General features: G+C 57.4%; 5 protein-coding genes across 5 annotated transcripts; 3 read left to right on the top strand and 2 right to left on the bottom strand.

The window, feature by feature from the left end:
• Positions 1 to 185: 185 nt before the first annotated feature.
• On the top strand, positions 186 to 1,880 carry PG997_007534 (uncharacterized protein; the record flags this gene model as incomplete). The annotated part of the gene is given in 4 exon segments (XM_066811849.1): positions 186 to 821; positions 838 to 857; positions 973 to 1,428; positions 1,439 to 1,880. Coding segments are annotated over 4 exon segments (1,554 nt in total), but the record flags the coding sequence as incomplete, so codon positions are not given.
• Positions 1,881 to 4,341: 2,461 nt separating this feature from the next.
• Positions 4,342 to 6,045, top strand: PG997_007533 (uncharacterized protein; the record flags this gene model as incomplete). Its single annotated transcript, XM_066811848.1, has 4 exons — positions 4,342 to 4,596; positions 4,674 to 5,011; positions 5,089 to 5,488; positions 5,527 to 6,045. 4 exons carry the CDS (start codon positions 4,342 to 4,344, stop codon positions 6,043 to 6,045), a joined length of 1,512 nt encoding a protein of 503 aa, XP_066667190.1.
• Positions 6,046 to 6,565: 520 nt separating this feature from the next.
• PG997_007532 (uncharacterized protein) lies at positions 6,566 to 7,707 on the bottom strand (the record flags this gene model as incomplete). The annotated part of the gene is made up of 3 exons (XM_066811847.1): positions 6,566 to 6,950; positions 6,973 to 7,327; positions 7,353 to 7,707. The coding sequence occupies 3 exons, from the start codon at positions 7,705 to 7,707 to the stop codon at positions 6,566 to 6,568; spliced, it is 1,095 nt and encodes a 364-aa protein (XP_066667189.1).
• An 834-nt stretch (positions 7,708 to 8,541) lies between these two features.
• PG997_007531 (uncharacterized protein) lies at positions 8,542 to 10,533 on the top strand (the record flags this gene model as incomplete). The annotated part of the gene is made up of 3 exons (XM_066811846.1): positions 8,542 to 9,992; positions 10,058 to 10,413; positions 10,466 to 10,533. The coding sequence occupies 3 exons, from the start codon at positions 8,542 to 8,544 to the stop codon at positions 10,531 to 10,533; spliced, it is 1,875 nt and encodes a 624-aa protein (XP_066667188.1).
• A 767-nt stretch (positions 10,534 to 11,300) lies between these two features.
• On the bottom strand, positions 11,301 to 13,017 carry PG997_007530 (sugar transporter; the record flags this gene model as incomplete). Its single annotated transcript, XM_066811845.1, has 3 exons — positions 11,301 to 11,458; positions 11,519 to 12,874; positions 12,993 to 13,017. The coding sequence occupies 3 exons, from the start codon at positions 13,015 to 13,017 to the stop codon at positions 11,301 to 11,303; spliced, it is 1,539 nt and encodes a 512-aa protein (XP_066667187.1).
• Between the last annotated feature and the right edge of the window lie 613 nt (positions 13,018 to 13,630).

Below are 13,630 nucleotides of genomic sequence, written 5' to 3'. Positions count from 1 at the left end.
TGGTCGCGTGCCACCCTCGCGCTTCTGTTTCTGGAAGAAAATGTGTGCGTGGTAAGCGGCACCTTCCAACTTGGAATCTCGAAGTCGAAGTCGATCCCTCCAGTCAGCTCCTTTCGTCTGGTCTACCCCTCCATTGCTTGCATCCCATTATTTATCAGTCAATCTCCCCCGCACTCGCGCATAAGCAATGGCGACCGCCGCCGACCTGGAGAAGGGCCACGGCCCCGAAAAAGGCCCCCGTCGCCGGCAATGACGTGCATTCCAACAACAGCGTCATGGTCGACGACGTGACCGCCAAGGAGTCCGACGCGGGCAGCGAGACGGGCGTGCTGGCCAGCCTGCGCCGCTTCGAGGTCAGGCTGGACAAGAAGATCGGCGTCGAGTCCGAGGCCATTGTCCGCAAGCGGCCCGAGGACAAGCGCCACGTCCCCTGGCACGAGCAGCTGTCCATGGCCCTGCTGTGGGCCTCGAGCACCATGAACACGAGCTGCTTCGCGACCGGCTTCCTCGGCCACGAGCTCGGCCTGAGCCTCCGCCAGTCCATCGCCATCACCATCTGCGCCTCGCTGATCGGCAGCGCCCTCACCGGCTTCTCCGCCACCTTCGGCGCCGCCACCGGCCTGCGCCAGATCTCCATGTCGCGCTTCAGCTTCGGCTGGTGGCCCAACAAGCTCATCGCTGCCCTCAACACCATCGTCCAGATCGGCTGGGCCTCGGTCTCCTGCATCACCGGCGGCCTGGCCCCTGACGGCTGTCGCGGACGGGCGCCTGTCGCTCATTGTCGGTATCGTCATCCTGGCCGTCGTGGCGACGCTGATTTCGTTTGTGGGGTTGAAGGCCATTCTGGTCTACGAGAGGTTAGTTTCTTCGCTGTCTCTTTCTCTGCTTTCTGCTGTTGTTCCCAATCCCGGATGCGTGCCGCCACACCGCGCCTGCCTGTAACATGGGGATTTACGATTCTTCACTATGCAGATATGCCTGGGTCGTCTTCTTCGTCATCTTCCTGGTCATCTTTGCCGAGACGGGCCGCTTCGCGGACAACACCTCGCCCAGCAAGGTCCAGGGCGCCGACCTCTCGGGTAGCGTCCTGAGCCTGATCGCCATCATCTACGGCAGCTCGGCCTCGTGGTGCACCATGGCCTCGGACTACTACGTGCACTACCCCGTCGACGTGTCGCGGGTCAAGGTCTTCCTGCTGACCACCTTCGGCCTCGCCATCCCCACCAGCATCGGCATGGTCGCCGGCTGCGTCGTCTCGTCGGCCCTCAACAACCGCCCCGACTGGGCCGCCACCTACGAGGACGACGGGCTCGGCTTCCTAATCCAGGCCATGCTGTACCCGCGCGGCTTCGCCAAGCTGATCCTGACGCTCCTGGTCCTGTCGGGCATCAACGTCAACGTCATCAGCATCTACAGCGCCGCCATCTCGTGCCAGCAGATCTCGCGCCCCTTCGCGCGTGCCCCGCTTCATCTGGACGCTCGTGTGCTTCGCCGCGATCCTGGGCCTGGCCCTGGGCGGGCGCGAGCAGCTGAACGCGTACCTGCAGAACTTCCTGTCGCTGCTGGGCTACTGGTGCACGTCGTACTTCGTCGTCATGTTCGTCGAGCACTGGGTCTACCGCGGCGGCGACTTCGGCAACTACGACCTCGAGGCCTGGAACGACCCGAGCAAGCTGCCGCTCGGCATCGCCGCCCTCGCCGCCTTCCTCCTCGGCGTCGTCGCCTGGATCATGGGCATGGTCGAGACGTGGTACGTCGGGCCCGTCGGCAAGCTCATCGGGTCTTCCGGTGGCGACGTCGCCAACGAGTTCGCGTTCGTGGTCACCCTGGTCACCTACCTGCCGGCCCGCTGGCTGGAGCTCAAGATCGTGGGGCGGTAATAGCTTTACGAAGAAGAGAAGAACATATACGATGACTTCCACAAAGTAAGCAAATCAATACTTACTTAACAACAAGCACATTTTAGGGGATAGATAGGTACTTAACTCGTACTATCACACACGCCCGTATAATAAGCACAAGACCAACGAAAGGGAACTTTCCCCCATGTCCCTTACCCTTTCGGTTCTGAACAGGTCACTCTCATCAAGCGCGGGCTGGAGTGGAAGCACACTGAATGCCGCGCATGGAGTCTCGATGCTCTCTCGCCTCCATGGTATTGGGCCGGGACTCTTCATGGCATCTGGCGTTTTTCTCTGCAGCCGATGGCGCACCAGCACAGGTGAAGTATGTAGACCATTTCAATCTGCGGTAAGTCACTCGTAGCGTAGGAGAGCGATTGAGTTCGCCCTCGACGTTCGGTGCGTGCGTTTGGCGTGTGTACGTCGGCTCGGTGGTCAAGCATGTATGTATGGTATACGTGCTTGACGCTGACCGTCGTTGGCGTTCGTCGCATCCCCCGTTCGTTCGTTGGGGAGGATCGTTCTCGAGCGGGGTCTCGTGGATCACGGATTTTGCTCGTACGGTTGGTGTGTGTGTTAGGTTACGTGTGTTTGCTCTGCGCAGCAAATCACAATAGCATTAGGATAGCGCGTACAGCGTACTTCAAGTGCGTATTTAGCGTCTCTGGCCTCTTATCAATCAAAATATTCAATTCATCTGTGTTTTCGTCGAATGTGGTTTCGGTCGTTGTGTCTTGCTATTGTCAAATCGCGATCACTCAGCTAAATGCATACCCGCCTGTCTCTCACTTGGTGTTCGAGACCATGGATGGCTTGGCTTCAGCAGTGAGATGCTGTTCACTGACAGCTTCTCAATGGCCAAGTGAAAATTCACCGTCCGAGTATTGTCCGCTTGAAGGGTATATGTATCTGTAAAGACGAGCGATGTCTACACTTGTCCATACATTCTGCTACGAGTTCGGCGCCGTCAAGCAGTAAGATCAACAACACCACCGGCAAACCCAAATATATTGAAAACCCATTCAGACACACCCCTGCACGAGGGCGCAAACTCCAGTCCAGCTTCCAGGTTGGCATTGAGCAAGTACACATCTACGATTTTCACGGGGCCTGGCCGCCCAGCCGAGCTGTGGCATGTGCAGGAACTGACGTTAGAAGAGAGACGTCTACTCTGCCGACGGCGGCGGCGGCGTTGGATCGGATGAAAAAAAGAAAAAGAAAGGCATATGCTCCGTGCTCTATTGTTTCAAGAGGCGCGCCGAGTAACTATATACCCCCCCCGTTTCACGAGAAGGCCATTTAAAGTATGTCGCGGTGAAATCCGTGTCAGTTTGGTGAAATCTGTCAAACCCTGTTCGCTATGCTTTGCTTTTTGCGATGCGATGCTTTTACTCTATAGCAGCGTCTATAATCAATTCCTGCCGACTTATACCGTCTTCTCTAGCATTCCAGGGAGAATATCAGGGCCCAAGGCTATGTGGTTACATTTCGAAAACAGAGGTGTCAATTGTGCCGGTGATGCTTTTTTCGGGATGTGCCTTTATGACGCTGTAGGCAAGGTTACTTACGTGATGCCGACTAATATGCAATGAGGCAGCAGGTCTGAAGATCCCATATGTCAATTCGAAATTAGTAGCCGCGCAGTCTCAAGGCCTGGGCCGAGGCCTTCTGACAGGACAAAGGGCGGAGAAGTGCCCTGTGAATTGGGATGAAATCATACAACTGGAGATGCGTTATTTGGCAGGAGGCTCAGCGGTTGCATGGTGTGGAAAAGGAAAACCCACGGCCGGACCTAATGGCCCGGCCGAGTAACGAGTAACCAGGGGGCGTACTCGTATTATCTTCGCAGATCGTTGTCGGGCTTGTCGCATTGATGGTGGATGGGGAGCATTGGGAGCCTCCAGTTAGCTGAGAAGGTCGTTTTAGCTATCGTTTTAGCACCCTCCAAACTGCCCAACCCCTGACCGTAGTTGTGGTAGTGCTACCGAGAGCCGCCCCGTTTCGGTCGGGCTTTTTCGAACCTTTCACACTTTCGAATGTTCTTCACATGCCAAACGGGCCCTACTGTACGATGGCGCGCCTTTTCCTGAGCTATCTCTGACGTCAGGCGCAGGGATCCCCCAAAATAACTCGGGCGATTGGACTGGAGCTCTCAATGCTTGATTTCTGAATACAGGTTCTGATTGGTATTGCGCAGCAGTCGTACATTACATAGTACATAATAATAGCTGCATACATAGGTAGGACGATCCTGCTGCCAAGGCATCTCCTCAATGCTCTTACCTTTCTTTCTTCTCCCCATTCTCCTCAATTGGTGAAATCGCATGTGTAAGGATTGATTGCGCAGGTCGAGAAAGACAGAGGGCCCATCCCATCACCACGATACCACCCATTTCGCAGCTTCAACTGCTGCACAAGAAGCAAGAGCACGCCAAAAGAGATGCCGTCCGAATCCAAGGTCGAGAACCCGGTGATTCACCCGTTCTTGTTCATCTACCAAGTATGGCAATGGCTCATCGACTTCATCCTGTCGCCGGCGCCGCCACGACCCGGCGAGCAGCTTAGCCGGCCAAAGATCGCCATCATCGGCGCCGGCATCACCGGTGTCGCCTCTGCCGCCCACTGCGTCGGCCACGGCTTTGACGTTACCATCTTCGAGGAGGGCGACGAGAAGAACGTCGGTGGTATTTGGAGTGTAAGTAGCACCAACTTCCCCTGACCAATGGCGCAATCGGCAACCCTTACTGACACGCCCTGATTGCTCGATCACAGAAAGTCAACAACACCTCGAGCCTCCAGATCCACTCCCTCATGTACCGCTTCCACCCGTCCGTAAAATGGGAGCGCGGCTACCCGGACCGCCAGCAGATCATCAGCCAAGTGCGCCAGGTCTGGGAGAAGTACGGGCTCGACAAGAAGACCGTCTTCAATAAGAAGATCGAAAAGGTCTACAAGGACGACAAGGGCCGCTGGATCCTCGACGACCCTTCTAATGGTGTGTATGAGGGCCTCATCGTCGCAGTCGGCACCTGCGGCGACCCCAAGATGCCGCATCTCGACGGCATGGAGAAGTTCAAGGGGCCCACGTTCCACTCTAGCCAACTGACCGGGTAAGTTCTTTGTCTGAACCTGCGCTGGAGTATAGTGGCGGTATCATGTTGTTGCTGTGCTAACCTTTCCCCGATAGAAAATCTGCCAAGGACAAGACCATGATCGTCATCGGCGGCGGCGCATCGGCCGTCGAGGCTCTCGAGTTCGCAGCCGAGGAGGGTGCTAAGAAAGTCTACATCATCGCGCGGTCGGACAAGTGGATCATCCCGCGCAACCCGATCGTGAACATGCTGCTGGCGCTCAACATCTTCGGGCAGGAAACCATATTCTCCTTCATCCCCGAGTTCCTGCTGCGCAAGCTATTCTACCGCGACCTCGAGGACCTGGCCCCCTACAACAAGGGCATCTTCATGGACACCCCCATGGTCAACTCGGACGTCATGGACAAGCTGCGCACCGGCGCGGCCGAGTGGGTCCGTTGCGACATCGTCGACTTCACGGACCGCGGCATCCTCGTCAACAAGCGCGAGAAGGGCGTGCCCCCGGCGGGCCGGGCCGCACCGTCCACATCGAGGGCGACATGGTGGTCCAGGCCACGGGCTTCAAGCGGCCCTCGCTGAGCTTCCTGCCCGACGACTGCTTCGAGGAGCCGTACGGCGCGCCCAACTGGTACCTCCAGACCTTCCCGCCCAACCACCCGTCCGTGTCGGCCATCAACTGCACCTACCTCTCCGCCATCGGCACCGTCGGCAACTGGCACATCGGCATCTACACCCGCATTTTGTTGATGTTCCTCTCGGACCCACTGACGCGGCCCCAGCCCTTCTGGATGCGCCGCTGGATCGACATGACCAAGGTCCTGAAGGCGACGGCGCCCACCGGCGCTTTCGACTTCTTTACGTATCTCGAGCTGCTCTGGTGGTTCGCGTTCTGCGTCACCATCAACCCCTTCCGCTGGAAGTGGGCCGTCTTCGTCTTCTTCGGGATCGGGTCGGCGCTGCCGAAGCGCGTCGTCCGCGTGGAGGATCGCGTGCGGAATGGACTGGGGATGCAGCACCAGGAGGTTGAGAGGGATACGGGGAAGCACTTCTAATGGCGAAAGATTCGTCTGTGAAGAAAACTAGGAAAAAAGGTACTACAAAAAGGAGAAGACGAAGAACATGCCAATTCGTCAAGGGAAGGAAGATATACTTATCTTGGAAATGGTTGGCGTTTGACGGAAGAGGAAGCTTACCCGACACGCCAGTTGATCAACACTGGGCTTTCAAGGCGCCCGAGGGCTATTACAAAGATTGTGCAGGCAGTCGGAAAGAACAGAAGGCGTTCTGGTTTGGGCAATTCAGTATCCGATCCGGAAACATCATTAGCAAAACTCAGGTAAAGAGGATTAACTAAACATCATGGCGAAGAATCTTGTACGTTTGGGAGAGCCATGTTACATGCCAGAACATGGCGTTTTAAAACCTGTAAACGCCGAAGAGAATCATAAATGGGCGGCAAGCAAACAAGTAATGTGACACAAATTCCTAACTTTTATTTTGGGTATAAGACAGTCTCGGTGCAAGAACAGTCAAAATCTACACATCCACCAAGAAACAATTTTATTTTCATCATCACCTCTTGCCACGCTTGCCGCCTCCCCTCTGACCGTCCATAGTCTTGACGCGCTTCTGGTAGCCGCCGCCGACAATCTCGCGGGTATTGCTGCTGAAGCCGCTGTTGCGGTCGCCGTCTCCGACCTCGCGGCCGCGCTTCCGGCTGTTCTCGAGCAGGGCCTTGGTGCCGCTGGCGCCCGAGGGCTTCTTGCGCGTGAGCTTGTCGATGCGGTCGACGTTGCCGAGGTCGCGCCAGTCCTCGCCGCCGAATTGCATGTTGCCGGTGCGGCCCTCGGCCTTGTTGCGCTTGCTGCGGTCCTTCTTGCTCTCGGCGGGGAGGCGCACGAAGTTGGTCTCCTCGTAGTCGCGGCGGCGGTCCTCGTCGGCCTTTTTGGTGCGTCGTCTTCATGCCGCGGCCGCCGGACACGATGGTGGTGCCGACGCTGGGCTGCGCCAGGGGCTGGTCCAGCACCTCCTCGTTGATGTACTCGTTCATGGTGGCCGAGCGCTGCGGGCGGCTGCGGTCCCGGGCCTCGCGCCGCTCGGTCGTGGGCATCACGGTCGCGCTGATCTTGGGCGGGCGGTAGACTCCGGTGCGGTCGGCGTCCGAGGCGGCGGCGGCGGCCATGCCGGCGGGGTTCTTGGAGGCCTGGAAGCCGAAGCTGGGCAGGGCGGAGCTGGCGTTCTTGTCTAGCACGGGGACGCCGCCGTTGACGGTTGCGCCTCCCTCTTCGTCAGACTCCTCGGACTCGGACTCTTCTGCTTCCCCTGCGGGCGGCGCTTTGGGCGGCATTTTGGGATTGACGTTCGGTATCATCGGCGGCGCGCAGCATCCTGTCAAGTTGGTATTCGAGCTTTTCTTCCAGGGGTCGCACGCCCTTCTCGAGGTAGAGGCGAAGTTCGACCAACTTCTCGACGACAGTGTTGGACAGATTGGAGTCATCTTCATCATCAGAGTTCTTCGCGTTCCGGATCTTCAGGAGAATGAGGAAGACGAGGTTTTGCAGGTAGGACAGAAGCAGTTCGTTCTTCGTATCGAGCAGAGACACGCCATTTTGGGGAGGTTCAATGCCGGCCAATTTCGGGGTAGCTTCGTAGGCGGAAGTCAATGACTGAGTCAAGGTGTCCAGAAGTGCTGGCAACGATGTTAGAGCCGCCATCTTGTTGGCGATGCTGTCCGGATGTTTGGTGATACAATCTGGACGGGACAGTCCTAGGCGTTGCAACTCAAAAAAAGTTCAAGACAAAAAAGTATGATAAGGCTCGATAAGACGCGATAAGACGCTAGAGGCCCCACTAGCTTCAGCAGCCTCCCGCCTGTTGCAGGCACACTGCAGCACCCATGTCGGAGAATCGGATTTAAAGTACCGGCTTGGGTGACAGTGCACTGGGCTGCTGGGGACACAGCTTCCAGTACCAGTGCTACAGCCAACCTAGCCGGCTAACAGCCCCATACTGGATGCGCCGCTAGTGGTAGAAGGCAATAATGCAGGCTTAGGCTGTCAGCTCTTGCATCAACCTCCAAGACCTTGGCCGACTGCTCCTGAAAATTGTTGGCGCTGGAATCTGGCAGCAAGAGACCAACTTGACTGTCTCTGAATCACACACAAGGCCAGTCTGGATTGGCATTGGGCACTTCCATTTAACCAATCCCTTGATGTGAACGCCCGCACTCTGGCCTCCCTTTAATCAGCAGCCCCCAGCATTATTGTGTATCTGTCTTTGCATACGTAAGTTGTCCATAGCTCCCTCGTTTCGCCGATCAAGCTCGACACTTCTGTCCACGTCGCAGCATCTCGTCATCATCCTCACGCCCTCCCACCTCGTCTTTCTGGATGCACTGCACATTCAATGTCCATCTCCAATAAAGAAACATCAGACCCCAGATCATATGCGCGGGAATCTCGAGCACTCCAGCTGCACGTATTGTGAAACTGCATAACTAATTGAGCCGACTGTTGTAGTTAGTCCTTTATTCTATCCACCCCTTCGCCATGCGAGGCCCCATCGGCGCAACGTCCTCGGCGACGTTGATCGCGACTCTCCTCGCTGTCCCGCAACTCACATCAGCCTTCTACCTCCCCGGTGTCGCGCCGACGTCCTACAAGAAAGATGCCAGCGTGCCCTTATACGTGAACAGCGTCAAGCCTGTCGCCGCTTCCCAAGATGGCGTCCTCCACTCTGTCATGTCCTACGACTACTACCACGAGCGCTTCCGATTCTGCCAGCCCGCCGAGCCCAAATACGTGTCCGAGAGCCTGGGGAGTATATTGTTCGGCGACCGTATCATGACCTCTTCCTTTGAGCTCGAAATGGGCCGCAACCAGACCTGCAAATCCCTCTGCGAGTCCGAATACGACCAAGAGTCCGCCCACTTCGTCAACAAGCGCATCATGCAAGGCTACGCCATCAACTGGCTCGTCGACGGGCTCCCTGCTGGCCAGAAGATTATCGACGAGATTACCAGCACCACCTTCTACAGCCCCGGCTTCCAGCTCGGCCAGGTCGACGCCGACTCCCAGCCCTCCTTCAACAACCACTACGACATTGTCGTCGAGTACCACGAGGTCGGAGGGGATCCAAACCAGCTGAGGGTGGTCGGTGTCATTGTGCAGCCCGACTCCAAGGCCTACAGCGGCGCCATCGACAGCTCGTCCTGCTTGCCCGATACCATGCCCCCTGTCAGGCTGAACGAAGAAGGCAAGACCAAGGTTCACTTCACCTACAGCGTCTACTGGACTCGCTCGCCTACCGCCTGGGCCACCCGATGGGATAAATACTTGCACGTCTTTGACCCCAAGATCCACTGGTTCTCCCTCATCAACTCGGCCGTAGTTGTGGTGGTCCTCACCATTACTGTCACCTCGGTGCTGTTCAGGGCCCTGAAGAAGGATATCACGCGATACAACCGTCTCGACCAGATCAACCTCGACGATCTCTCCGGCACTTCGGCTCTCGAGGATGGTGTACAGGAGGATTCCGGCTGGAAGCTGGTGCATGGTGATGTGTTCCGCACTCCCTCGCACCCTCTTCTGCTCTCCATCTTCCTCGGCAATGGTGCCCAGCTGTTTGTCATGACCGGCTTCACCATCTGCTTCGCTCTGCTGGGATTCTTGTCTCCGTCGAACCGTGGTTCCCTCGGCACCATTATGATCCTTCTCTATACTGTTCTCGGATTTGTCGGTGGATACGTGTCTGCCAGAGTCTACAAGTCATTGAATGGCGAGAAGTGGAAGCTCAACATCGGCCTGACCCCCATGCTGGTGCCTGGCATTGTATTCACCACCTTCTTCTTCCTAAACCTCTTCCTGTGGGCCAATGAGTCCGCCGGAGCTGTGCCCCTGAGCACCATGCTCGTCATCATTGCCATCTGGTTCATCATCTCCATCCCGCTCTCTTTTGCCGGATCGTGGCTCGGTTTCCGTGCCCCGGCCTTTGAGCCCCGGTGCGCACGAACCAGATCCCCCGCCAGATCCCGCCCACCACGACCTACCTGAAGCCCATCCCCAGCATGCTCCTCGTGGGCATCCTGCCCTTCGGCGCCATTTTCGTCGAGCTCTACTTCATCATGAGCTCCATCTGGTTCAGCAAGATCTACTACATGTTCGGCTTCCTCTTCCTCTGCTACGGCTTGATGATCATCACCTGCGCCGCCGTCACAGTGCTCATGGTCTACTTCCTGCTGTGCGCCGAGAACTACAACTGGCAATGGCGTTCCTTCCTCGCCGCTGGCATGAGCGCAGGGTACATCTTTGCCAACGCCTTGATTTACCTGGTCAGCAAGCTGTCTCTGGGCGGATTGACGGGAACCGTCCTCTACATCGGCTACAGCGCGCTCCTGTCGTTCCTCTTCTTCATCTTGACTGGTTCGTATCCACCCTTTCGTATTTGAGTCTCTCACAACTAACATCTTTATAGGTTCTATCGGATTCTTCTCGAGTTGGTGGTTCGTCCAGAAGATTTACTCGTCCATCAAGATCGACTAAGCGCGTCAGGAGCGAGACGGGAGTTACGAGGAGCAGCATTTTAGCGCATTGCGGCAGTTGGCGATTTACCGCGAGAAGTTGAGTGTACCGATATCCGTCCCAGAAAGGGGCCGTGGTTATTATCCAGGAATAGGTGGAAGCGAAGTTAGCAAGAAAGGGGGTAGAACAGCTCCAGCGTGATGCCGTTGCTGGTGCAAGACGTGTCATTTTCGAGTTTGATGGGTTTGCGGCAAGCATTTTGGCGAGACAATGCGGAGTACCGGTTCTTCTTCTCGATGATGATATCCCGAAAATTTTCAGAGGGTCGTGGTTGCATCGACAGGGGCGTTTTTCGCGTAAGTGGTACCTGAGCATGCGTGGCTACAGGGTGTACATATTATGTGCGATATTTGGAAAAGCTTAGAACTCCCGTTGTTTCTTGTCTTGGTGCTGTGGTGTGCTCGGTGTAGATGTAGTGATAACTGTCTGAAACTAAATCATGATATGTTTAAATGGCAGGCTAGAACCACGTTTCACGTCGGTGGTATTCAAGACAAAATAGGGGTAGGACCATTACTCGTAGAAAGTAAATTGTATTGGTATCATCTAATTCATCGGAGCCCAGGCCCCTAAAATCGGCCCGAGGCTTCATCATAAAACATCTCCAAAGTATTTCCTGCTGCGCCTGATAGTGACAGATACAATCCACTCATGTGACGCCGGCCACTCGGAGGAACAGAGGAGGAAGAGGGAGGGCGGCGTCAAATATGCAGATACTCTTCTCTTCCTTATACATGCTCCATCTGGCCGACCTCGACGTCCTCCTCCTTCTTCTGGTGCCGGACGGCCTCGACGCGGCGCTGGAAGGCGTCGCGCTCGAGGCGGCCGCTCCTCCACGGCGGGGTGTTGGTCTCGAAGACGAGGTCGATCTCCTCGAGGGTGCGGCCTGGTGAAACACAGTTAGTATACACATAAAGATAGGAATTCGGAGTGAAGAAGGACTCACCAGCTGTCTCGGGATACGTGAAGAAGATGTGGAAGAACATGGCGGCGCAGAAGACGCCGAAGATGATGTACGTCTTCCACTGGATGTTGGTGAAGGCGGGCGCGACGAAGTACGCCAGCGCGAAGTTGAAGATCCAGTTGGTCGCGGCGGACAGGCCGACGCCCTTGGCGCGGTACTTGAGCGGGAACACCTCGGACGCGTAGATCCAGGCGGCGGGGGCCCAGGTCAGGCCGTAGACGCCGACGAAGATGTAGGAGCAGGCGATGACGCCCTTGGCGGGGCCGCCGCCGGGCAGCTCCCAGCGCAGGTTGGCGTTGCCGTCGATGTCGGACACGGCGTGGCCGTAGCTGGCCATGAGGCCCGCGATGGCGAAGTGCAGCGCCATGCAAACGACGGCGCCGACGAGGAACAGCAGGCGGCGGGGCACGCGGTCGATGTAGGGCAGGACGAAGCCCGTCGTCACCAGGAAGATGACGTACTGGATCGCCGACGAGTACAGGGCCGTGTCGCCCGTCATGCCCGCCATGCGGAAGATGTACACGATGTAGTACATGGCCACGTTGCCGCCGAGGAGCTGCTGCCACATCTGCACGGTCACGCCGCACATGGTGCGCTTCCAGACGCCGCGGCCGAACATGCCCATGAAGCTCACGTTGCGCGACTCGGCCGCGACGCGCGCGGCTTCGCGGACCTCGTCGTACTCGGCCAGGACGATCGGGTCGGCGCGGTCTCCCTTGGCGTGCAGCAGCGCCAGCGTGTCGAGGCACTCGTCCCAGCGCTCTTTGTTCGCGAGCCAGCGCGGGCTCTCGGGGAAGAAGAAGAGGGCCGCCAGCAGGATGGCGCCGGGCACGCCCTGCACGCCCCACGCGACGCGGAAGGCTTCGGGGCCCGTCATGCCGCGCGCGCAGCCGTAGGAGATGAGGTACATGATCAGGATGCCCCACTCGATGGCCCACTGCTGGATGCCGACGATGCGGCCCCGGATCCGGCCGGGCGCGAGCTCGGCGAGATATACGCAGACCTGCGACGAGGTGACGCCGATGGCGAGGCCCGAGACGACGCGGCCCGCGACCAGGTGCGCGACGTTCTGCGCGCTGCACTGGAGGGCCGCGCCGATCATCCAGACGACGGACGCGATCATGAGGGCGCCTCTGCGGCCCAATCCATCAGCGAGCCAGCCCGACGCGACGGCGCCGACGAAGGAGCCGGCCGACATGGAGGCCGTGATGCCGCCCTGCAGGTTCGAGTCCGGGGAGCCGAAGAAGTCGAGGTACTGGTCGGCGCCGATCCAGGCCGACATGGAGCTGATGTCGAAGCCGAAGAGGGCGCCGCCGATGGTGCCGAAGGCGGCGAGGACTGTGGGTGGAGCGCGGTGTCAGTAAATTGGACTTCCATTGATAGCGTCATGAAAGGCGATTAAGAAGACAGGAGAGTGATCTCATCCAGGGGGGCAAGGAGTCATGAGGATACATACCGTAGATATTCGTTATGGTATACATGGTGATGAAGGGCTTCACCGTTCAAGGGGAGGACGTCGACTGGTGATTCTTGTTGTTGATGATTCGAAGATGAACCAGGACTGCTTGGCAAGCTGGCAACGGCTAAGCCGACGACTTGTGGCTAACAGCACATCTGCTGGGCGAAGATCCCTTAAGTCAGTTCGTTATAGGGGAGTCGAGTTCCTCCGAAGACGCTTGAGTAAAGACAAACCACAGGAACCGTAGAAGAGGGCGATGATCACTACTTTATATTCGTCTTGGCCATGCATCGCCGTCACACTCCCAGGTCTTGATCACTCAGTTACCCCTGTCCTGTCCCCCGGCCGTCGGTCCCCATATCCGTATCCCTCTCTCATCCTAGACTCCACCGCCATACTGCCGCACGCCGGATCCCTGACTGGCGGGCCATGGCATCAATCGATAAGCACATGACTGGTGCGGCTCGGGGCATCAGGGTTTCCTAGGCGTCAGCTTTTCCTACTTCTCGTCTGGAGACGGAAAAGGGCAGTGAGGTCATAGTGGGAAAACCCCAGACATTGAGAACAAAAGGGCCGAAAAGGCCAGTTGATTCCGGGAGTGAGCACGATGGTTCGACACGCCCAAGTGGGACTGT

The sequence above is a fragment of the Apiospora hydei genome, assembly GCF_038363865.1.
Source record: "Apiospora hydei strain CBS 114990 chromosome Unknown utg000006l_segment0_segment0, whole genome shotgun sequence".
NCBI classification, from domain to species: Eukaryota; Fungi; Ascomycota; class Sordariomycetes; order Amphisphaeriales; family Apiosporaceae; genus Apiospora; species Apiospora hydei.
Note: the sequence above shows the minus strand (reverse complement) of the source record. Positions and strands in the feature narration are given on the sequence as shown.